At 41.3% G+C, this 25,867-nt stretch overlaps 2 protein-coding genes across 4 annotated transcripts in view; one reads left to right on the top strand and one right to left on the bottom strand.

Annotated features, from left to right (window-relative positions):
• syn3 (synapsin III) overlaps positions 1–25,867 on the bottom strand; it is an 89,104-nt gene that overhangs the window by 23,344 nt on the left and 39,893 nt on the right. For all 3 annotated transcript variants that reach the window (XM_086058474.1, XM_086058473.1, XM_086058476.1), the window contains 3 exons: positions 21,917–22,008; positions 14,977–15,133; positions 13,129–13,218 (listed from right to left, as the gene is read on the bottom strand). In XM_086058474.1, the coding sequence (XP_085914600.1) occupies positions 13,129–13,218; positions 14,977–15,133; positions 21,917–22,008 (339 nt within the window). The remainder of the gene's footprint in view (positions 1–13,128; positions 13,219–14,976; positions 15,134–21,916; positions 22,009–25,867) is intronic.
• On the top strand, positions 43–13,080 carry LOC147160272 (metalloproteinase inhibitor 3). Its single transcript, XM_086058477.1, has 5 exons — positions 43–354; positions 6,010–6,092; positions 7,117–7,228; positions 10,137–10,258; positions 11,354–13,080. The coding sequence occupies exons 1-5, from the start codon at positions 228–230 to the stop codon at positions 11,549–11,551; spliced, it is 642 nt and encodes a 213-aa protein (XP_085914603.1). The 5' UTR covers positions 43–227; the 3' UTR covers positions 11,552–13,080.

The following is a 25,867-nucleotide window of genomic DNA, read 5'->3' as shown; positions in this document are numbered from 1 at the left end:
AGTTGGAGAGGGGGCGTCACCGCGTAAGTGAGCGGCGTGCTTATATGTTACGCCAGAGCCGCTCTCAGCCATCGGCGTGGAGAGACGCTCCAAACAGAGAGAGAGAGCGAAAGCGAGAAAGCGAGAAAGACGCAGCAACGTGAGTGGGACATAAAGCGCGCAGCTCCAGCGGATCCACGCGGGCGACAACAGGCAGTCAGTCGCCAGCAGCAGCAGTGTGGAGAGCAATGCAGCGGCTGTACCGCCACTTGCTCAGCCTGCTATTAGTCAGCAGCCTGCAGCTTCAGCAGCTCACCGAGGGCTGCTCGTGCGCCCTGACGCACCCGCAAGATGCGTACTGCAACTCCGACATAGGTGAGGATAACTCTCAGCCATGCATGCATTTCAACACTTGTTGACACAGCAAGCAGCTTGTTCAAATGCTCTTACACATCCACTGCTTGTAATACAACACACGACTATTTTCGGGATGAGAGCTGAGTATGTAATTGATGGCCGAGCACTAAAAACAGCTCTAAAGTGACTTAAAGAGTTTCCGACATGCGTGCCAAGCTTTCGTTGATTTCAGCAGCATGATTTATCATTTATTATGTAAATGAAGACAGTCGTCAGCATAAACGGTCCATGCCTATTATGTCTCCCAGTGTGCGGCAGTGGCTCCAAATGCAAAGTTTTTTGTTTTTTTAAACTTGCATTTGGCCTGACAAAAGAGTTCCCATCTTCGTGCTGTGTTGTCACCAGACACTTGACTATATTTACATAAGCAAGCTTGGATGAATGGAAACAGTAAGCTGCATGCTGCATATCTAATCAGGGCTCACAGATTTAGAAAGTCTCCATGGAGAACATGACTTGAAGATTCAGCTTACAATTCCACTTGGCTGTTCTGCCCATTTAGGGTAGATGCCATTTGTGAAGTAACATTCGACTTCAGATATGTCATTCAAATGACCATGGGCAGTGTCGAAAATCCAAACCCTGATTCCACCTCAATGAAACAATCGTCTCACAGAAACAAGTGCCACCTTGCGAGTCTTGGTTTGTGCAGCTGTGGAGCTTCACACACATTCAAATGTCCTGTTGATGTTGCACTGAATAGTGATCACCACTAGAAACCGATAAAAGTCATTTGTTATGCATGTTGAGGTTCCATAATGTGCATCCATTCATATAGATGAGCAATGTCTAACTTGATTTCATTGCATGCTGCATTGTTGTCAGGGACCACTTGCATTTCTTGAAGGGGACAAACACCCAAATGCAAAATGTGAGCACCCGCAAGGAACTGCTGCTTCCATCAGCTCCGTGTTTACAATTTCCTCATTGTGTGTGTCTGCCAAAATCACATCACCTCGTGAGCTACATTTGAGAGATTGCAAGATCACACCAAAATGGGAGCGCCACATGAGAGTGGCGCCGTGAGCACAGAGCCGCTCTCACAAACACACGCCGATGCGTGGCAGTTACCTGGCATCAGCTGACAACTATCAAAAGACAACAGCAGGCTTCCATGGAGTGTGTGTGTGTGGGGGGGGGGGGGGGGGGGGGGAGTTGACTAATCCTGCATCCGTCCTTCTCAGGGATCTTCATGTCTTTCATATTACTCGGACTAGCTCAGATGGCCAGAGTCAGAATCTGAAACTTCAATGGGGACATTCATCAATTACGAGCTGCTCAAAAAAGATTTGAGAGTGGCTGGCTAAGTTCCTGGCTTAGCTTGAAGTTTTCTGAGTTGTGAACCTCCAAAACAGCAGCTGGACGAATTACAATTTCAAACTTGAAAATGTCAACGTTGAGGGGACAGTTCATCTGACACAGTTGCAGATAAAAGTTGTTCAGCCAGTGGTTTTTAACTTGGGTTCGATTGAACCACGGTGGCTCGGCGGAGGTCAAGACACACACCCGACACAAATGATTGGTTTGATTGATGATCCGCGCTGCTTGGTCACCATTAGCTGCAGGTGGTAACGCTAATTGCTTGGCCTATCTGTGCTGCAGGGAATTTGCTGTAATCAGTAGTCGACTTTTTGTGATGTTACGTCATGTGATTTCTTATTATTGCAATCCCTTATGTTATGTATCCCTTATAATAATATGTGCAATATGAATTTGCACGTATAATGGAACACATGATGTTCCACAGGGGTCAATTCTGGGGCCTCTGCTGTTTTCAATGGGTTCCATCTTAAGAAAACAGCAGTGGTTGTTTGAAAGTGCTCTATAAAATCTAGAGTTGAGTGATGAACTGCAATGCCAAGTTGAGCAATTCTACAACAAACAACTAACAAAACTAAAGGAAGACTTCCTTAAGCTGCATGGAGATACAGAATACAAAAACACAACACTTTCTGAATTCAAGGTGAAGAGAGCCAGATTGGACGAAAAGGTGACTCTCCCAAGTAAACCCTATACCTGGGTCTTCAATTTGGGGGGAAAAAAGTCCCATTTCATTTGTCAATAAACTGGTGTGGTTCAGTACCTCCCCCAAAAAATTCCGAACCACTGGTATAAGCCAAGCTGACATTTACTGACAGGTCCAGACGTAGAAGACAGTTTGCGTGCGCCGCTGAAGCTTGTTCAAAGAGTAGTCGGTGCAAAAGCAAAAGGTTAGAGGCGCGAATGCGGCAAGAGAGAAACCCTCAACAGTAATTTCGACTGTCAACATCAAAAGTGACAGGCCTGAATCTTCTCGATTTTCATGCCATACTCCAGTTCAAAGTGTTTCACTTGTTTTCCTGGCCTTGACCCATAATCACGCGCAGCCACTTGATTCCATCAATCTTAATTAAGGTTGGGAATGGCGTTGTCACATTTTTTAACCTCAAGCAAACATTTGAATTGAGCATGTGTGAAACATTGCTTGTTGTGTTGTTTGGCTAGAACTTTTGCCAATGTGACAAAATAGCACAGACCTGTCGATTTTCCTATGACGTACCTGATGTGTGGTTTTGACAGCCATCAAATTGCCAGATCAAAGCCGCCCATTCGCAAGGCGAAACGAGCAGCCCTTGTTGCAAAGCCCCCTGAAAGCAAGATTAGAGGCCTGGCAGCAAACTTTGACCCTGAGATTTCATATTGCTCCATAACCACGTTTGTTCCCATGCAAGCCCTTGGGGGGAAAGGCAGCAAAACTATACGTGCGCCTTGAAGCAGGTCAGTAGCAGGGGATTAGTGTGATACTTGTTTATGGATTGCCGGTCAGGCACTGAGAGGAATGACTCCTGCCTTGACTTTTTTGTGTGTGTGCATAGTGGCCCTTTATGAAACAAGCAGTTTCTGCTGGCTTTCAAAATTTGCCTTTCTGGTGTAGGTCAAGGGCTTAAGCGACCGTGCTCTCTTGCTACACCAGAAATAAACCCCTGATTCCAATCCTGAAAATGTTATTTCATTTTGGAAAAATTTCAGGCGAAACAAGACGATCAAATCAGTCAATTCAACATACTTCCTTCACACCAATGACTGTTTCCTAGACAACAAGCCTTTGCAGTGACTCCAGCGATGAGGAAAGTTCTGCAAGTTTGGCCAGTTTTCCCTAAAGTGACTTCAAATACAAAGGTTGGAGATTCCATACACAGCTGATATGTTTGTACCCTTGGCCAAGCGTATCAAATGTCCCACTCGTCACCGCCTGTTTCTGGAGATCACAAGGCCGCTCGAGGTTTCACGATTTCAAACAGCCAATGTTGAGCGCACGAACAATGACTCAACGAGCAGGAATTCAAATACTAAAGACTGGTCTTCAACCAAATGTCTTCAAGCGTCTTCACATTACCGCGGACATCATGCAGTCTTTGATCAATTAGCAATAGCAAGAGTGACCTCAACATTTGCAGTGGCTCAAGTGGGACACAATTAAACCAAGACTATTAAAACAAGAGTCAAACTAAGCTATTAGTCAATTATAAAATGTTTCTCCATTTCCATCTCACCTCAAAAGTATCATGAAGCCAGAACTTTCCTCTGACTTGCAACATTTCGGTTGCAGTTTTTCTCCTCCATTTGGCACAAAGCTCAACAGCAGGGATTCATTTCCAGTGTTTATTCTGGAGCGTGGTAGTGTGTCGTCCTGAGAATTCCTCTTCCGCCCACTCGCCTCCCCAAACTTGGCCCACTTTTATTCATACTAAGAAAATCACTGGCACCCGCTTTACGCCTACTTTTATTTTCTCACTCGCAGTCACACGTAGTTAGCCACAAACGCCATTGAGTAACCGTGTTTGATTGTCACGTGGTACGTAGGCCGAAATGAATATTTAACTCAATTACAGGCTCACCTTGAGATGAAGCATTTGCATTGCACTTGTGTAACCATCTGCTATCGGCAAGAAGAAGTTAAATGAATCCACTTGAGAGACCCTGGTTACCTCTCATCACAAAAAAAGAAAAGAAGCATCCTACTGATGAAAATTTATGTCACATCCTTTGCATAGGATGAATATGTGTCACAGCAGGCTGATGTGAGGTCACTTTTCAAAAATAGGTTACATAAACGCTTGTAAAGTGGACTTTTTGAGCGGTGGGATTTTAGGTAAATATAGCTGTTGAACGGAGCGGAGGTCAGGGAGTCACAGCTGAGGCCCTCGGCACATTCCTCGGGCTGATCGCACCACCACCGGCCAATTAGGGGCTGCTGTCCAACAAAAGGGGTCCCTGTCTGGATGTGCTCGAGTTTTATCAGCTGACGCGCAGTCCCTTCAAACACTGTTACGTATCACACCTGGGGACTGGTTTTGAGGCCAGAGTTTTGTAGGAAAACAATTATTTGAGTGTGAAGTAAGTAACAGAAGTAGAAAAATCTTGTTATATCTGCACGTTCCTCTTGAATTAGGCTTTGGTTATTTTGTAGTTAGGTAGGAAAAGTCCATCAAATAGCACGTGGTTACATCTTGCACAGGTTAAGCAAGTAATTAACAAATTCTTGTTGAAATGTTTTACAGGATTGAAAGCTGACTAGTAGGGACTGTTTTTAGCATTCTAGTAACCTAAATTTATTTCCACACTAACTAAAATGTGCAATTCGTGTCACAAAGGACCTAACAAAATTGTAAAAATAAATAAATAAATAAAGTCTCTTGCGGCTTTCATGGTAACTAAATCGCAATTTCATGATTTGGAAATGTTTGGTTAACAGGTGTTTCGGTTGTTATGGCGGCATTTTATTAGACTCCACATTCATTCTCGTCTGACATCAGAATCTTCATTATCTTGCCTTTGCTTCCTTGAAGGCTCTTATTTCTATCCCCATTTCCATTTGCCTTGAGGCTATATTAGTAAGATGAATCCAGACCAAGAAGCCAGGATTCCGGATGCCTTCATTCTGTAAGTTAAAAAGAATGAAAGGGCTCCTGACTTTTTCACCTGCTTTTGTGGGGAATGCGAACCCCCAAAGAATGTTGGAAGGAAATTCCACAAGAACATAAGAAACAGGTTCAAGTGTTAGTTGTGTCTGCGGCTGCCGAGCTGTTGGCAGCAGGTGAACTTCACAAGAGGCCTGATCTCTTTTGCAGGACCCGCAGATCTTTCCGTTCATGCTTTCACACGAGGAAACGCAAACAAATCACTGTCAGGAAAGAATATTTACATGAGGGTCCTATATATAAATGCTATCTTTTCAAGTGCCTGATCCCAATATGGAAGGTGGACTGTTTTAGCAGGACTTGTGTTACTATTACCTACTGTGTAGATAAAACTCAAAATGTCCCTTGAGTGTTTCTCTCACATTCGCCCTCCTTGGCAAACTGCAGCAATGTAGAAAATCGGATAAACGGATTAACCGTCGTGCCAACCTGGTCTTGAAATGGTATCTATCTGTCCTTTAATAATGCCTCTTTACTGGCCGAGGCGCTATGTTTGTTTGATGCTCAAAGTTACACGCGTAACAGAATGTGACAGTTTGTCGGGAATTGGGATCATCTTCATAAGTTATTGACGAGGTAACCCCCCCCCCCCCTCCCTCTCGCTCTCTCTCTCTGTGTCTCTGTCTCTCTCTCTCTCTCTCTCGCTCTGCAGTCATTCGTGCTAAAGTGGTGGGCAAGAAGCTCCTGAGAGATGGACCTTTTGGAACGATGCGCTACACTGTCAAGCAAATGAAGGTGAGATTATTAATTTTGCCAAAAGCGTGAACAAAAAATAATTTTCTATAAATGTCTATATACGTGTTTGTTGCATTGTGGCACAAGGTCCTATTTGACAAGTGTTCTCCATGAACAACACCACCATGTTGTAACCATACAACCATGATCATGAAGTAAATTTACATTTTGGGCCATCTGACGACTTGATGATGATTTTATGGAAAAGCGCATCACTTCCTATAATCTTACATAACGGTGCATATTTCTCAGAGATGCTGACATCAGACCACTGCTTAGACAGGAGCCAGGCTGTGGGATTATAAGGCTTTGCAGGAATTACATCTCAAGCAAACTCCTCATGTAAACATTCCAACAGTCCGACACGGCATGACTGCAAACACTGACAAATGCATAAAACGGCCATTTTATCAACAATGGATTGGATTTTGACGAGACATGCTGACCCCATGGCTTATTTATTTGGATTCACGTCTGCTGATTTTGACTGTAAACAGGAGTTTTCCATGTAGGCTGATTGAGCATGCAATTCTGTCCAAATGTAAACAAATCTGATGGGAAAAATGCCATCCAAAAGCCCCCAAACTTGTGGGTTGATGTAACAGTTTGTTCTGGGAGCTGTGAGTCTAAACATGGATTTCCTGTTGTTCCCAGACAAATAAATTGCAGCAGAGAAAAGCCAACAGTTCTCAGGGCAAACACTGACTCTGCATACCTGAGCTAAATGGAGGGAGCCAAGATCAGTTCATGGCTTAGCAATGAATATCGGGACGGCTTGCCAACACAACATCAAAGTCCAAGCACATTACACGACATAATCGTGTTATCTATGATTTGGTTAGGGCACAGCGCTAATACTCCTTCTCCCACAAGGCATTCCTTAAGGAATGTCATCTGATAAAACTGACATGCTTAATTTCATGCCGGATTATTTATGTGGAGGCTAAGTAGAGGGTGCAGTGGCAGGGAGAGGGGACGGCACGGCACAAGTCTTGAAATGTTGTTTGCTTCTCATGCCTTACAGATGTACAAAGGATTTGACAAAATCCAGCATGTGCAGCATATTTACACAGACGCCTCAGAAAGCTTGTGTGGTGTCAAGTTTGACATCAACAAGTATCACTACCTTATCACAGGTGAGTTGATATTGCACACAAAATCCATAAATGTTTTTAAAAGCTGGATAATTGGCGCTCCATTACATGAACACAAGTGTTGAGAAACACCAGAATGAAATAACCGGGTTTAGACTAAGCTCCTTAGTTAGCACTCAAGCGGAATTCTTCAGACATATTATACAAGTTCATGCTGAAAACTTTGTGGGAAGACTTTTGGAAGTGTCAGCATGTGCACAAAGCTGGGGCCATCAAGACCTGCTTGTGGAAAGTCTCTACGGCCCGGATCGCGAACCCATCAAACATCTTTAAAGCTCTTATATTATTCAACTTTTCCACATACTAAAATAGTTCTCAAATGTGTTAAAGACATATCTGTGACATACCTTCATCCAAATTGACTTTGGATCTAATAGTTTTGCTGTCCCTAAATCAGCACACACCAAAAAAACGCTTTGTTCAAAATGGCCAGTTTTAGGGGCCTGTCACTTTTATGTAAATTGCTGCACCAGGCCACGCCTAGGCCCTACCCTTCTCTCTGAAAGGGGCAGTGATTTTGGTCATGGTAGCCATGTGCTAATGTTGGGAAACGACTCGGTCAATGGCGAGCAGAAGCAGTGTGGTAGAACTGTACCAATTTGAGCCAGACAGACATTTGAGAACTATTTTAATATGTGGAGAAGTGGCATAACGTTTTACTGTAAGAAAAAGTAGCATAACGTTACTATAGAGACTATGTTGTAGCGTTAATTTGCCATTGTTTAGGCAGTGGTTATTTTGCCGTAACCGGCAACTCTCCTGCAAGCGTTATTTTGCCGTGAATGTCTCTGATTTGCCGTGAATGCTTGTAGACATTTACAAGCGGTTGTGAATAACACAAATGTGCACTTTAGGCCACTGCGCGGTCGCAACGTGCAAACCGTCTCGTCGAGACCAATTAGTGGCCAGTTAGCATCACAAAGTCACGTCAACTAAAAGTGGCGAGTTGCCAGACACGGGAAAATAACCACCGCAGATTGTATCTTGGCAAAAACAATACGCGACCGCTTCAGTATTATCCAACCACCGTCTGCTTTATCGTATCTGACCTCTTGTAACCAAACAACCCTACACATGACAAATGTAGCTCCCACTTTAGACACTAAAAATACACCATTAATATGGCAGAAGGTATGATATGGCACATCACTAATTGAAAGGATAGGAAGGAAGGCTAAATCCAAATAAAATGTTAAACTTACATCTTTCACGTTTGCAAATCCAGCTGAAAAAACAGTCCTTAGACAAATGCTGTCGGTACACGTCCTTCAAAAATAAAATGAATCCACTGTCTTCTCAAAGACTCGGACGAAGGAAGCAAACACTTTTTCCTGACCAATGTTTCCCCTCTCCACGGAGCATTTGCGAGCAGGAAGAGAAAAAGAAAGGCGCAGCCAGCTTCTCGAATTTCAATGGTCGTGACAGACCTTTACCAGAGGTGGTGCCACTAACCCGAGGAGGTTGGGTCGAGTGCACTTCCGTGTCTTTTTAACGTCACAAAGACAAGTTTAATCTGCCCCTTTGAAGCACACATTTTAGAAAGGAGGAGAAATCTAAAGACAGACTTTTTTCATACCTGGTTGGATCGTAGACAGGTCGGGGATGCATATTATTAGATAGAAAACCCCACTCAAGTGCATTTTCATACTATGAGACCTTTAACTAAAACCAACAACAGAATTATGTAGATGACATTTTTAATGACCAAATGCACACGGAGTGCATTTGCATTAAAAAATGATTCTATAGTACGCCAATCACACCAAATAGATGAAGAAACATTTTCATCGATTGACTTTTGAGACCAAAATCCACGTGACGACTTGAGCGCATCATGCCAGAAGCAGCAGAAATGTGTTTTCTCTTTCACAAGGTGTAATTACAAGCCGGAAGCAGGAAGCAAGTTGTTTACAGCAAGGGCATTTTATGACTTGCCCTTTCCAACACAAGTGCACTTTTTAACTTTGGACCCCACGGGTCTTGGCATATGGAACCGATGCTAAGCTCCAACCTGTAAATACTGGAACTACATCCTGAGGTGCTGGTGAACAGACTCGAGGTTGCCAGGGGATGGCAGCTAAGTTTTACCGGCCCGAGTGGGAGTGACATCACCGTAGTTCTCTCTCCTCTATATTTAGTCAGAGGCAATTTCAAAACACACACACACACACACACACACACGCACACAGGAATGTGAGAGGGGCGTCTTCAGCTTTCGTTGATGGCTTGAGTATTTCAGGAACGTGCCTCACACTCCACACGTGTCACAAGTGGGTAAGCAAGCCGCTCCATGAATTTAACCCCTGCGCGGGGATGCAGTGCGAGCTGGAGGTTGAAAGGGAAAAAATACTTGCGGGGGCTGTCAAATTCCGGCGTGGCGAAAACATGGTGGAGGTGACATATCCTGATGTTTCCGAGTGCTTGCGGGCTGCCGTAGAGCACCTGTCTCAGGAGTCAGTAAGCCGCAAACAGACCACAGAGGTAAAAATAGATGCACGCTGACCTTTGGGTATTCAGAAATAGGGGTGATGCTTTAATTGGGCTTATGTCTTACCGCACACAAATGAATTGGGGTGTATATTTACAGAATGGAAAAGTGTCCTCATGCCTGAAAAAATAAAAGTTTGCTTGTGTTAGTGATGATAGTTATCAAAACTGCATACTTGGCATGGCTGCAAGGCTGCTGTAGATTCACTGTCTCGTTTACTACTATGCCAGGATTGCGCTTTGAAAAGTAGCACCATCACTTTCATCATCTAATCAGCACATGCCCACAGAGACTCGTCCACACAGTCTTAATTAACAATTACATACTCTCTCCAATACTGCTTTTTTTTGTTAGTTATTGAAAAACAGTAAGCAACTAACGTCCTTGACTTGTATTTTCCAGGCCGGGTGTATGATGGCAAGGTGTACACGGGACTGTGCAACTTCAACGAGCGGTGGGAACGCCTTTCATTGGCTCAGAAGAAAGGCATAAACCACCGCTACCAGCTGGGCTGCAACTGCAGGGTGAGTGGAAAGCAGCTTGCCAATAGATTGCAAGGACATCAGGGTTTCAGGTCCGCAGTTGCAAGAGGGTAGAGGAGGACCAGAGGGAGTTATTTAGGATTAGAGGAGGAAAATAAATATCTTGAATAGTTATTAAAGATCGTCAATGACCGAAACGGCCTGATGTTCATTTTGAATGCAACGTCGCACATACGTAAAACATAATACAAACTATCTAGTGTGTATTGACTGCCATCTACACAAAAGTGTGCTGGACATCAGCTAACCTCATTGGCTGCTATTGGTGGATCCTTACAAAGACCTATTTGTTCTCACAAGCTTGAAGGAAGAAGACGATCCATCAAACCCTCACTTAAAAGTTGTTAAATTATTGGTAGGGAACTGTACAAAGTATTTATATTCCACTTATTAAAATGACTCAAAGCAGGAAGTTCCGCATCTCTGAACCGTGGAGGACAATTTCCCCGACCTTTAAACACCCAAATTGGGAACTTTCAATTGGACCTGATTTGTCTCTTTCAGATCCAAATTTGCAGCTGGCGAATGTGACTTTCTGTCAATAAGCGCCGTTTCCGTTCATTACCTCCTTGAGAGGTTACGCTGCGTTTTGTTTTTAAGTGTGTGGGCTTTTTGTGCCAACACCTGCAGGTGAGAGCGTTTAACAAAAGCCTTTGGGATTGAAGCAAAAACATCAGTGCCTTAAATAAACGGCAACAATTCATTTAGCATTGCAGGGCTCAGTGAAACTCATTAATTACTCGCAAAGAAAATATTATTATTTTTTAAACCTTTTTTTTTTTATACTTTTTTTTTTATCTGCAGTTTGGAAGGATTGAAATAGCAAGCTTCCTTCTTCGGAAGATAATAAATCTACTTTGGCATCAAATTTGAGTTGCGGGGTTTCCCAACTTATATCGCAGTTGAATATTCGCTCCCCAATGATTTTGTGATGCCCTCACATGTGATAAAGGAGAGCCACATTCACCTATGTTTTTTGCAACAGACACAAAAAGCACACTCACACAGCTGACACAATAAACAAGTTTGGGGGGTTTTCTACTAGCGTCATTCTTTCTTGTGTTTGTGTCCATTTAGATTAAACCCTGCCACTACCTGCCCTGCTTCGTGACGTCCAAGACCGAGTGCCTATGGACGGACATGTTGTCCCACTTTGGTTATCCGGGCTACCAATCCAGACACTACGCCTGCATCCAGCAGAAGGAGGGCTACTGCAGCTGGTACCGGGGCATGAATGGCCGCGATAAAACGGTCGTCAACACAACTGACCCCTGAACCCCAACCAAGCGAGTCTTGCCTCAACAACCATCTCCTCCCCTTTGGCGCCATTTTACCCCTTGTATAGTATTGTAGGACTTCCAAACCTAAGTCTCGCATTGCAGACAAAAGAAAAAAAATACAACCAATCCATTACAGTGCCTGTTTTGTAGCACTTCTGATTGACTTTTTAGCATTTTATTTTTTTTGCTCTTGTACAGACTGCCCAGTCCAACTCTACAATGAACAAATCCAACAATCAACTGGTAATGGTGGTAAAAAATATTAAAAATAAAAGAATGTATGGCCACAATCTCAACCACTACTGGGGTCTTTATCATTAATGTTAGATCAGAAAACATCATTTAAAATCAAAGAGATTGGCTTTTATTGGTGCACAAAGGCAGTTTACAAACTGTCCCTTCAAAAAGCAATAGAGTAGCGTAAAACTTTATAGTACACAAGCTGTACTGTTAAGATCATGTGCCAATGTGAGGCAAAATGAATGAATAAATATAGCCTCTTATTTCGATACAACATAATTGACTCCGTCAGTGCAGTAGACACAAAATGGTGTTCAAAAATGTATATTAGGGCACTGATGAAATCAGAGCAATGCTAAAAAAAACTTTAAAAAAATGTCTGTTACAGTGCTGACGCACACGAAAGCTACACATTGCTCGGAGATGGTGAGATTAGATTTTTTTTATTGTACATAAGCTACAGAAAATGAATTATCAACTAAACTGAAACCTCTGTAAAACATTTATTTATCTGGATCAGATGGTAGATTTGCTGTGGATGTATATATTATATTATATTATATTATATAATATTATATTATATAATATTATATTAAACAAAACAAAAACTAGCAACTGTCCTAAATGAAGGACCAGCATTTTCAAGTTGAATATCGTGTTTTGTTTTGTTTTTCAATGGTGATCATAATTTCCTTGTCTGGTACGCTTCACAAACCAATCAATGATACCAAGAGGTTACAAATATTTTTCATGTCCATTTTCAATCTTTTTATATGGAATTATTTCAAATGGACACATACAGTATCTAAATGTTAGAATATTGTCACTAAATTCTGCTGTTTCTTATTTTTTCTTTCCAGAGCAGTATCTTGCATTCATTCCATTCAATTGATGGACACACAATTGCCTCTGGCTTGGAAGAACAGCCTGATCACCACTAATACAACATGTGTTACTTTAAATGCTTTGGCCTGGTTGTCAACAATTCCTTCATCCAATTGACAAGAAGCACACACTTTCTATTAAGTGCAAAATGGAGGCTTTTCCATCATTGTGCAATCATGACTATTCATTTTAACGCGGACTAAATTGGTGATATTTTTCTCCGACTGAGCTGTTTGTGTGTCCCATTCTGTGCTTCACATTTGTGTAAATATACTGTCTCAAGTTTGATCCTTATAAGAAAAAAAGTCAAATCAAGGAAACTGTGTAGTCTATGTGTAAAACACTGTTTCCCGAAGTATGCTATTTTATATTTTTATAATAAAGATTGAATGAATATGAGTTTGTGTGCATGTGCTTTTTTGCCCTTCATTAAAAGTAATAACTTACCATTTGCATGTGGTTGGCATAGAAAGTTTGCTCATTCAGGGGGAATTTATCTGCACCCAGGGAGTGGTAGATCTTTATCATCTGAGAGAACTGCAAGACAAATGATCAACTGTCTTAGTTCAGCAAGCACAAGACTGTGAAGCCACCTCCTTTTTTTTCACTGCAGTATTGTGAATCGTTCAACTGCAGAATGAGTCATAATATGAGTCTCTGGAGGTCACCTGCCTTGCCAGCGCCAGCGGCAGGTGTTCCAGCTTCATTCCAGAGCCTAAACAAAATCAGCTGCCAAAGGAAGGAGGGAGGGAGGCAGGGCTGGACTGGCACAAAAATCGGCCCTGGCATTTCACTTAAGCTCAAAACAATGCGTTTTCAGCCCCTGATTGTACACAATAGGTGAAACTGTCAAAATCTTCAAAATGAGCATGCACACAATGAAATGCATGCGGGAATCATCTTCAGGAGACTAAAATAAACTAAATACAGCAACAATTTTAAAAGTTAGTATCGGCTATCCAATTGCAAAAATACATAACGCATAGTTTTTCACTGATATTTTAATAATAATACATTTAATTTGTAATGCACTTAACATTTCAAAAGAAATCTCAAAGTGCTACAGGGAAATGTTAAAACAAATTACATTAAATAAAACAGTTAAAAACCATATAATCTAAATAAATAAGTAAAATAAATATTTTTTTCTTTTTCTTTTTAAAAAGAAAGGTCTTGAGGCCTTTTTTAAAAACTTCCACAGTCTGTGGAGGGTTTCTGGAAGGGCATTCCAGAGCCATGGGGCGACTATCTGGAAGGCCCTGTCGCCCATAGTAGAGAGTCTGGACCTAGGCTGGTGAAGGCAGTAGGTGGAGGAGGAGCAAATGTGTCGTGTGGCATTGTGGAGAGTGAGTAATTCATTGAGGTAGGCAGGGGCAGTTTAATGAATGCATTTGTGGGTAAGCAGGCAGATTTGATCATGTATTCTGTATTGAATTAGCAACCAGTGGAGGGATTTTAGGACCGGGGTGATGTGGTCATATGTGCGCCTCCTCATCAGGACCCGGGCAGCACAATTCTGGATGTGCTGTAGTTTTTGTAGTTTCTTGCCTGGGGTCCCGATGAGGAGGGCATTACAATAGTCCAACCTGGAGGAGATAAAGGCATGGATCAACTTTTCCGCATCCGGTTGGGAGGGAGAGGGACGAATTTTGGCAATGTTTTTGAGGTGATGGAAGGAAACCTTACAGAGGTGACGGATGTGGGTATCGAATGAGAGATGTGAGTCAAGCCTGACTCCCAGGTTTATAACAGAGGAGGACAGGGGAATATTGAGACCAAAAATGGGGATGTTGTTGAGGAGAGTGACTTGGATTATTGACTGATGTTGGTTCAGGTTGCTGTCTATATTCGAAATGAATTAATGGACTACTCCCGCTAAATTAGTGGTGTCAAAGTCCAGTTCTCGAGGGCCTGAGTCCTCCATGTTTTAGAGGTTTCCCATGTTCAACACAGCTGATTCATATTTAAGCTCATCAGCAAGCTCTGCATCTGCCTGATAATTATCCTGATCATTGAATCAGGTGTGTTGGAGTAGAGAACCCTCTAAAACACACAGGACTCAGGCCCTCGAGGACCGGATCTTGACACATTTGCTCTAAATTGTGGGTCAGTCTTTTGAGGTAAAATGGAGGAAAATAATAATTAAAAAGCACTGCATCGGCCCCAAAAGATGTCGGCCCACCAGGCATCTGCCTTGTACGCCAGATGGTCAGTCCAGCCCTGGAGGAGGGAGGGAGTAGCAGCACCTCCGGGGGGTTTCGAGTGTAGCACGCACGCTGCTAATGTCTGACTTACCACCCAGGGCTTGCTGCAGAAGTTGTAGATGGAGAAGACGGAGTTTATGCTGGGCACGCCGCCAAAATGCAAGCCGATGACGAGGTTCCTGAAGTCCTCCCCTGGGACCATGCTGTAGGCATGTTGGCGAATCAGGACAAAGTCCGGTTTGAAGGACCTGAACGCAGATCCATACCAAACCTATCAGTTCACAAATGCTCTCAATATTGCGCTTGTGATAAAATGTGCAAATGTTTTATTTTATTTGAAGGTACCTCTTTCCATGTATTTTTAACAAACAAATGCAACAAATCCCTCTGTATTACAATAAACAATAGCTGATTTATGAGGTTTACACTAATATAAATGAACCATGAATTAATATGAACAACTCTTAAATTAAACTCTTGAGCTACTTAAATTGAAGTTGTTACCTTGTTAACTTACTAAACATGCACACATAAATGATTACGTCATAAATCTGAACGTTCATTTTTTCCCATATTGCAGCCTTTGTGATTTGAAAATTGCAATGAGGTGTCAATCTTTGCTGGTTTACAATTGTATCCCGTCTACACATACTTTAAATGGACGTCCCACCACGGTGGCTTGTTCCAGGCCAACAGCTCTGTCAGCACATTAATGCACTGCATCTGGATTCCGCGTCCACACTCGGGAGCGCGATTATTTACCAGCCGTGTCAGGCAAAGAAATGCCCCGGAAGGCACCTAATCTTTTTGGACAATCTATCCAATTAACACAGCATAATCCTTCCTTTACAAATGGTTCTGGGACAGGGGCCAAGCAAGCAATCGGTGACCTGCGTTAAAACAGCACCCATTTCAATTCACTTTGGCGGCAGTAAAAAGTCGGTTTCAGCACAGATAATACACAACAGTGCATGGATTGGACTGGATAGTTAAACAAGCTTTAGATACTGGAATGTCACAAACTCACAGGTTGGATGTCATATGACATTCTGCTTGGACTTTATGAAGAGGCGCACTTCATGCAAATATGTGTGAATAAGTGCACAGGCGTCATGGTCAAGAGCGTGGCTGTGGATTGCCATTACCAACCAGCTCTTGAACGCGTTCTGAGACTGACAAGTGTTATGCTTGACAGGACAGCTCAGAAGAGCTCGGTTCTCAGCGACAGAGTGACTACAGCTGTTCTGCCGCTGCCGCTGCTCCTGCGGCACTCAGCAAACCTGCTATTTATACTGGATGAAACCAGTCATTGAGACTCTGCAACCAAAACAGTTTCAAGTGAACACACAAGTGCTGCATCATGCAAGTGCCAGCTACCGCTGCTCTTTGCTGCAGTTGAAGTGTCCCCGTAATAGCTTTGCACATGGAAGACATTCTGTCCCGTTTCCTCTTTGAATATATTTAATCAGGCTAGAGTGGTGCCAATCATTTCTGGTTATCATGTTGATTTGCATGCCGCAGTGTGGATCCACTGAGTGAAAACCTGATGCGGGCTGGTCACATGCTTTTCTAGCTTTAACAAGGATTGTTTGCAGGTTCGAAGGACATGAAGTGACATGATGCTTTATGGGCCAAACCTTTGCATGGGTTAGGATTAAACATTGGTATCTAGGTATGGTGGTTATGGATTGGGATATCAATGATTCCATTCACTGTTCATAGTGGTTCACAATTTTTAGAAAAGGCATTTTAGTTTTGATTCTTTGAATGTTAGTTGCTCAGAATCTCTTAGCTCATGAGCTCGTGTTTATGTCCTTTATCAGGTTTGATCCTCCTCTCAACTTCCCATTAGTCAATGTCTTCATGATAATAATGTGTTGGGGACGCACCTTGTGAAACGGTGGGCTATATTCCAAGGATCAGGATGCGATTCGTTGTTCCAAACTAGCATTCCATCATCCAAGCAAAATGCAACTAAATAAGCTTTCCTATGAAGAAGACTGATGCGCTTGACTGATGGCCTTAACTCATTCATTCCCAGCCATTGCTGTTTTACTGGATTTTGACTGATTTTGCAAGGCCCACAGAATATTGTGTTCTATTGCTATAAAAACATGAGTCTTTTCTTTCATCAGGAATTTTTTTTATTTCTATTTGTTTCCATTTTGCAGCAGAATAGAATATAGCTTCAACATTATTCACAAATCTGTTTAGAACTGTGGGTAAATCAGCTTGTTTGCAACACGGCCCTGGTTGACCTCTTCTACTCTGCTGCCACCTGCTGGCCGTTTTTGTAATAACTACCACTGCTTCAACCATTTTGTGGAGTTGAGAGACTGCATCAAAGCCTTCTGTATGCTCTAGCATAAAGCAACATAAACAATGTATAAATATGTTTTTGGGACACTTAAAAATTTCAAATAGAACGTATTTATACATTTTTGGGAGCAAGTGAGTTAAATACTCAAACCACAAAAAAAATTGGGAGAAGTGTTTAGGAGAACCCATATTGAATGACTTTTCTATGGAGCCAAGAAAAATATGTTGAAACTAATCTTGAGTTAATAACAATGTTTATAAAAAATCATCTGCGTATGTAAACAACTTACTGACGAACTCCTGCCCACAGAAAATGATGGCATCCAAAGAGGCCGTTCCTCTGTGCATGTGAAGTGGCCGACTGAAGCATTATTTTGGGGTTCACCAGCCTGAATATAGGACTTGTTGTAATTGAGGCTGTGGCACAAGGCCCGGTGGCACCAGAGGCTCAAATTCTGCGTGGTTGCCCAGTCAGGCCTGCCCAAGTGCTGGCTTACAGCCAAAGCTGATCTCCATTGTAAAGAGAAAGCACCAGAGTGGGATTTTTTTTTTAACCTAACATTTGAGCAGACACAATGCCGGTGAACATTTTAACAAGCCGTTTCGGGCCAGCAACAACAACAAGTGTCATTAATGGCCAACCTCTAATGACACAAGACAAGTCCAACAGATACAGACTTTTGATACTGGCACACTAATGTGTGAATATTTTTCTTTATAGGGCTAAAAACATTAAAAATAAAAAAAAATAAACATAATAACACTGCATATCACCAAGCCTGTCTTAATCAACGAGAAAAAAAAAATCAGATCAGGCAGACTCGTCAGGACTGAAATCAAAGCAAACAAAGACGGCCGGTGGTGTTAAGGCGGCTGGGAAATGAAGTGTTGAGAGAATTAGTTGAGGCATTTTGTATGCATGGTTTCATTACAAAAGCAGAAATGGTGGACACTACAGCCAAAGTGCCCCAAAAGGAAACCAACCCTTGGCAACCTAAAGCTGTGTCTGTCAATTGGATTGATTTGCCCTGTAACAAGATAAACCTCTGTGCGCTATTCGGTGTTGAGGAAGCTCTGGGTAGCCAACTTCCTTCACTGATTAAAATGGCCCTTCAAGAGGGTCAGCGCAAAAAGTTTATGGCTTGTATTGTTTCGTGTATGTGTCTGAATTAGCCCTGTGTGCTCCAAAGTGGTAAACGAGTGGTAAAGGCAGGGACACTATTCTGTACAGAAAATGACAAGAATCAGACAAAGATTTGCTTATGTCATCTGTTCAATTGTGCTCTGGGAATAAGAGAAAAAGAGGTGGAACCGTAGCCAGCATCAGAAATTAACTTTTAGTGCATCTGGGGAAATCGTTCCCAGTGTAGGGAGAGTACCGTCTACATTTGATCTCCAAATGGAGCCAAACACGTAAATCAACGTCATAATCCGTCATAACAAAAAGGTTTTGCTCTACGTTGTTCTGCTACATCCAATAAGTTTGTTGTGACTCAAAGTGCTAAACAACACTGGCTGAATAAGCATGAATTGATTGTGTTTTCATTACAGCGTAAGTATCCACAGCCTCACTTCTTTACCAAGCCAGTCTTAGACACTTGAAGTGCAATAAAAGTTGTCTTTTGTTGAATTGTGATGTTTGCTGTGATAAAAGTTCCACAGTACAAAGCAGAAACACTCCCAACTCCCATTTACTTTTATGTGGACCAAACAGATATGGACGGTGAGCGTAATCGCAGTAAAACAAGCTAAATAAACAGCAAGGTAACCAATTCATCAAGTTTTATTATTAAGTGAGGGGAGGATGAGCAATTCTTGCTTAGTGGCTAATCAATCAATCAATCAATCAATCACATCTTTATTCCTCTAGCACCTTTTATACTTTGAAAGCAACACAAGGTGCTTCATAAAAAGAAAGCAATTAAAAAGAAAAAAAAGAAAAAAAGGGAAAACAATCGTTGCCATTTGCCTTGCAGCCAGACCGGAGGTTTTGGCAGCAACGTGCGGAGACTCCAAAGGGCTGACTAAAAGCAGTGCCACAGAAAACATGTCATAAGCACTCTACCTTGTGATGTGCCATTTTGTTGCCGACTGCACGCCACGTTGCACGCCACGTTGCACGCCACGTTGCACGCCACGGCCACAGCTGATATTTAACGCTCTTCCTTGCAGGACATTGAACACGCAATGATGGAAAAACATACAAATGAAGGCTTTCATTGCGAGATGCGCCTGCACAAACAAAGACAGAGTGAGTGTAAAACTCTTGCACGTGCAGCAGCCCTGTCCTTCAGAGGGCTGTTTTGAAAGCCAAGGTGTTCTTTCCGGCAAATCAAAGCAAAAGCCAGAAGACAATCAAAAGGCAAGTGGCTGACAGTTAGCTGATTGGCAGCTGACGGTACACGACTTGGCAGTATTCAAGTCAGCCAGTATCACTTTCAACTGCAGCTTCGACTAGCCCCAGTGGAAAAAGAAACCTCTCCAGACTGAAAAGCTGTATTCAAAGACTAAACTTTCAAGAAAACTTGATGTTGGGTAATATGAGAACTTAATTTTATAGACGTTCGGGGTCCCCAATAGGTCGTCTGCAACATTTTATTTTGTATTTTTGTCACTCAGTTCAAAATGTTACCAAAGATATGGGAACACACTGTTTTGATGGCATAAAAACCTGAGCTGACGCTAACTAGCTAGTTTTTGTTCTACTCAGTACAAGTTAGTAAAAGAGTGAAAACATTTGGGGTTCAGAATTATTATTTTTTGTGTCAAGTTATCGATAGAGTAATTGACAGTACAGCCTACCTTTGCCACATTTACTTTTTGCCATGAATGCAGATGAATTGTGTTCCCTGAAGCTTTGAGATGATTGGTCCACGCAATTGCTCGACGACTTGCAGTCAGAGGAATCATCACCAAAACACCAATTGAGTTTTTCCAACTAACTAATATAGCCAATAGCCTTGGTTTCGCCTTGTGTTCAGCGCTAAGTAGGGCGCACAATCAACCCAGGGAGAGACATTCATTTCCTGTCTCTAATGAAGTCCGTGTGAGACCTCTATGTCATTAATTCTCTAACTGTTATGATTTAATACTAAGCTTGAAAATAAGAGCATGTGTCTATGTCTTATTTGAAGTCATATTTTGACTACCATAAGATTGTTAATGTAGGCAAGTGCAGTCCAAGTGGTGGAATCATTGCTTTGACACTTTTCAAATACAAATCAGAGCTTCTTAAATACATAAATTACTTTGGAAAACACACAACTGTGATAAGGTTTACTGATGCACTTGTGTTTGGAGAGCTTGTCCACAAACTGAAAAGTCAAAAGGTCCCGGCAGCCTCAAGAAGCTTACAAAGACATAAGTATGCTATTCAGTGTCACAGTGCAAGATTTCTTAACATCCTGTCTTTCGCAGCCACCGAGAAATATGCAGGCGGAAAGGTGTTTTGTTTGTGTGGGGGAAATTGGTGTTATGACTTTGCTCTATCTGTCGACATTCTGCAACATTCCTCTGGCCATGAATGAAACGCTTGGCTATCAAACAGTGACTTTGTATGCGGGCATAATCTGTGACAAAAGCACCATCAAGGTTGTCTGGGATCGCTTTGCATTTGGAGGAACTTTTCATCTTGCTTTTGGGCTCCAAATGTCAATTAAGAGGACATTTGTTTGCTGTCAAGCTGCCAGGCCGCTCGGTGCTGTTCAGCACTAGTCGTAGACAAGGGCAGAGTCATAAAAGCGCAACTGTTTGACAATGAGTGCCATTGCTCGCGAATGAGGCGGCAGTCATACCATCTGCATCCAATTTGGCTTCTCTATCATTACAACAATAACGCCGAATTTATGCTACACGCAGATGCACAATAAGCTCAATGTCAATTTTGACGAGGGCAGACCACTAGCCGAGCACTAGCTTCTAGTTTGCCATTATTCTTGCATGTTCAATTGTTTCCTTGACTCTCAACGCTGATAAGTGGGGTGAAGTTGAGGCCATAGCCCAAATAAGCCAAACATTCTAAAAGAAGGCTTGTTGTGACATGAGATGACAAGCATTTGGCTAACTCGTGATATTAAAATAGAAAGTGGAGAGGAATAAAGATTGATCAGATGACACAACCACAATGATTTTCCTCTCCAGCTTTGTGTCAACCAAAAGAGAATTGATGATCTTGATAAACAACAGAATGCATTGTGCAGATTGTATTGGACGTTGTTTGCTTGCTGACAATCTCGTTACTTGTTACTGTTACTCACTGCCAGTTTTTGAAAATCATGGAAAAGTCATAAAGTGTCACATGAGGTTTACAAGGGGATGATGAAGTCATCTTTGCCACCCTGATCAGCCGATCTCCTTGAGCCCTGATTCAACATAATAGTCTATTTTAATACATGGCCTCACGTGTCCCAACACTGCTACTGAAGTGGCCCGAGTCCCGCGCTGCTGCAAGCCAGCCAGCCAACCATCGTTCAGAATAGTTATTATTCCAAACGATGCTTGAGTTCACATTACCCAATATGCAGCAAGGAAATCTTCCTCTAACGTTGAGTGCTATTTTTATGCTAGATTTTTCAGAAATACATAGATGTTTTTTAATTCTTTCATTAGTCATTTAAGGAAAGAGTGTCAAAATTCCTAATAACCAACCGTATTATTGTGACAGCACAACAGATACATTTCATTAGAGGAGGGAGGGAGGGAATTTTTCATACCTGAGCATTTTGCTACCCGCCTTGTTGACTTGCATGTCCACCATGCATCCTGAAGTGACATAGGAGGCCAAATTGATCTCTGAGAACTCTGCCTGGGAAAGAAAAACAAGGTGTTTTTTTTCTTCTGCAATGTGCTTCATTTGGCTTTGTGCCACAAAAGGTGTGATAACACATTAAATGATTACAGGTTATGAGATGTAACACTTTTATCCCGAATTTTTATTAGTCAAACCAGACAGACTTTTTTGTTTTGACTTCATTTTGCATATTATTCTGGGGGGAATACATCAGCGGGACTAAAGACAATGTGATGGGAGGCAAATGAGGTTATATCTCAGTCTGCGACCTCCCAGACTCCAGAGAAAAACGTTAGACTTGGCTTCAATATGACTACCCTTGAGAGAAAGACTTCTAACAAAAGTTGACGCAAATATGCAACATTTTTTGTACAGTCATCTGAGACTACACTCCACCAAAAATGTGAAATTATTGACTCTGTAAGGCAGTAAAACCAACTTTGCGGTGTTTGAAAGTTGATGAATTGAGCCTAAGTATGGTATAAATATAGTATAAATACTTTCTGTCACATTTAAGACATGTTTGCTCTTTGATCACGGCTGAACGCTTTTGAAAAAATAATCTAATTGTGATTCCCACTCACCCTGTCAAAATTGTGATTGCGATTTAACATGATTATTTTTTGTCCTCACCTTTGTATTGTTATATATATATATATATATATATATATATATATATATATATATATATATATATATATATACTGTATATGGGGTGTCAAGTGATTACATTTTTTAATCATAATTAATCAAATGACTTCGATAGTTAACTCATGGTTAATCACAAATCTGTTTTAAATGTACAATAATATGTACAATACATTTTCATACTCTTGTTAAAATAAAAGTGGGAAAAAAATGCTAAATAGAAATGTAGCTGCATCTTTTAGTCATTGATACACTAATTTCATAATAAATCATAAAATTTAGTTAAAATTATGATTATGATAAAATTATAAAAAGAAACGAGTGCAATATTGATTTGCGTTGAGGTAATTTTTCTGTCACTAGATGGCATAATTGCATTGATAAGACAGTGACAGTTCAAGATCTGTCAAATCTTTAACATGAAATAACTTGTGAAATTCTGCACATTATATCTATATATTAGGGGTGTTAGAAAAAATCGATTCTGCAATATATCGGGATATTACAGCGCGCAATTATCGAATCGATTCGATATGTGGCTGAATACATTTTTAAACATCCATTTTTTTATGGGAATATTCAACAAAACGTCTTACTTAGGGTTAGGATTCACAAATTAATCATGGAAGAATGTTATATTAATGGAACATGAAGCCTTAATATTTTATTTCAGTGCTGTTCAAACATGAAACAGACTGCAACCTGTTTGTTAAATGCAGTTGCTCAGTTATAAGCCTGAATTTTCAGATAAATAAATACATTTTCATACAAATCTTACAGTGTACATGTACAAGTTTACTGATTAGTATTTTCTCAATTTGAGTAAAAAAAAAATCGCAATAATCAATTTATAGATCCTTATCGGGATTAATCGGTATCGAATCGAATCGTGACCTATGAATCGTGATACGAATTGAATCGCCAGGTACTAGGCAATTCACAACCCTACTATATATATATACATTTATGTATAGTCGTGTGTGTTTTCTTTATTGTCATGACTATTTACATTGTAGATTCTCACTTAAAGTATCAAAACTATGAATGAACACATTTGGAGTTATGTTCTTAACAAAAAGGTGTAATAATTGAAAACACGTTTTATACTCTAGTTTTTTCAAATTAGTCACTCTTTGCTGTGGTGATTTTTTTGGGCATTGCCTGGATGAGCTTCACCTGAAATGCTTTTCCAACAGCTTTGAAGGAGTTCCCAGAGGTGAGAATGCCAAGAATGTGCAAAACACTAATCAGAGCAAAGGGTGGTTATTTTGAAGAAACTAGAATATAAAACGTGTTTTGAGTTTTTTCACACTTTTTTGTCAAGTACATAACTCCACATGTTCATTCTTAGTTTTGATGCTTTCAGTGAGAATCTACAATGTAAAAAGTCATGAGAATAAAGCAAACACATTGAATGAGATTTGTGTGTGTCCAAACTTTTGGCCTGTACTGCATGTCAGTGATGTATAACAGCGGCTCTCAACCGCAGTCCTCGAGTTCCCCTATCTAGCCTGTTTTCCATGTCTTCCACAGCCAACACAGGTGTTTCAAACGATCAGCTATTTAGCAAGCTCTGCATGAAGTCTGATAACGATCCTCAGCTGTGTTGGCTATGGGAGACATGGAAAACAGGCTGGATAGGGGTACTCGAGGACCGGGATTGAGAACCAGTGATGTATAATGACAGGCCAAACAATTACATTATCTTCTACTAAATGACATAAGCTGCAGTTAATGTGTGTATCCACCTGTTTCCATTCCTACAGCATACAGTAGTTTTGTGTTCAATGAAGCAAATCCATATTTGATATTAAGTAAATATGAAAGTAAGCTTATACTTTTTGTGAAAATTTTTGGGGCGCTGTGGCGTGAGATATTTTTAAATGTAAATAAATAAAACACTGGTTTAGTACTTGACGTGTCTCTAGTCGATTAGCGTATCGAAACAAACATGGCGATGGATGCAAACACTCCAGCTGACGCGCTGCTCAACTCAATCAGCCAATATGCACAGCAAGTGAAGTCCATGCCTATCTGCACGTTCTCATACAGTGACCATCGTTTGAGGTGTTAAGCCTGCGTTGATGGCCTTTATGTGGTGGCTTTCATCAATATAAAATAAATAAATAAAAAATCCTCAGCAGTGTTTTCTGACGACATGAGGATATGAGTCATTTGTGAAAGGAATGTGCCAATGACATAAAAATGAAGGAGAAATACACCCACTCATTTCATTGAAATGTGATTCACTCGCAGTGGAAGAGCAAGGGGGCGGCCGTCTTATTTACTGTTGTCTTATTTGCAGGACAATGAGGTGTCGGACACGCTCAATTTGTCTCAAGGACATGTTGCACTTGTCGCTTCCTTTTGATGAACACCTCAAAAAAGGATCATGCGTGTGTGCTCAGTGTATGTGTACAACACAAATGCACAGACTCGCTGCTGCATACAAATGCGAGCCATGCAAATCCCCATCAAAGAGTGTGTGTGGGCAAAATATTGGCAAGAGCCACATAAACATCATATGTGATTGGCTGAGCCAGTAAAGGCAGCTACATTCATGAATGAAGCGGCTGGTAGGATGGGATAGTGGATGGGGGTGTTTTCACAGCGTCATGGCAACGCATTCAAACACTGGCCCTGGAACAGCATTTGCCCTGGGAAAGGAAAACAGCAAGTGATACACAAGACAACTGCCTCCAGGGTTAATTCTTCTCCACTGTTGACCTGCATGGAGTCTGAATGAAGTTTTTGGCCTGATGGTCAGGAGGAAAAGATTAATAGAAGATCCATGGAAGATTAAATTCAATCAACTTTTTCACCAGAATGGTATCAGTTCACAGCGTCACTTATTTGCAGATTTTGCTCTTTTTTAATTTTTTAAGTTGTACTACTTTATTACTTGACGGGATTGTGGTGCCATCTTGTGATCCCAAGTCAGCCGAGGAGATAGTTAAGTCAGAGGAAGTTACATTTGACGAATTACCACTCTGATTATCTGCGTCCTATTGCATTCTGGGAACGGGAATTAATCAACTTCGGCTTCATCCCGTCAGCCCCTTATAATAATAAGGTATAATTGTATGTGAAAAGTGAATGTTGTAAATTGACTCTATGATTGTCCAAAAGGAAAAATAAACAAATAAAAACAAAACATTTTTTTTTTTTTTTTTTAACTGTGATCCATTTATTTCAAGGAAAATGTCGCAAGTTATGTGGGGATTAC

Source organism: Leptonotus elevatus, chromosome 17, assembly GCF_054856555.1.
Source record: "Leptonotus elevatus isolate MCC_2025b chromosome 17, RoL_Lele_1.0, whole genome shotgun sequence".
NCBI lineage: Eukaryota > Metazoa > Chordata > Actinopteri > Syngnathiformes > Syngnathidae > Leptonotus > Leptonotus elevatus.
The sequence above is the reverse complement of the archived record's forward strand: the minus strand, read 5'-3'. Positions and strand labels throughout refer to the sequence as shown.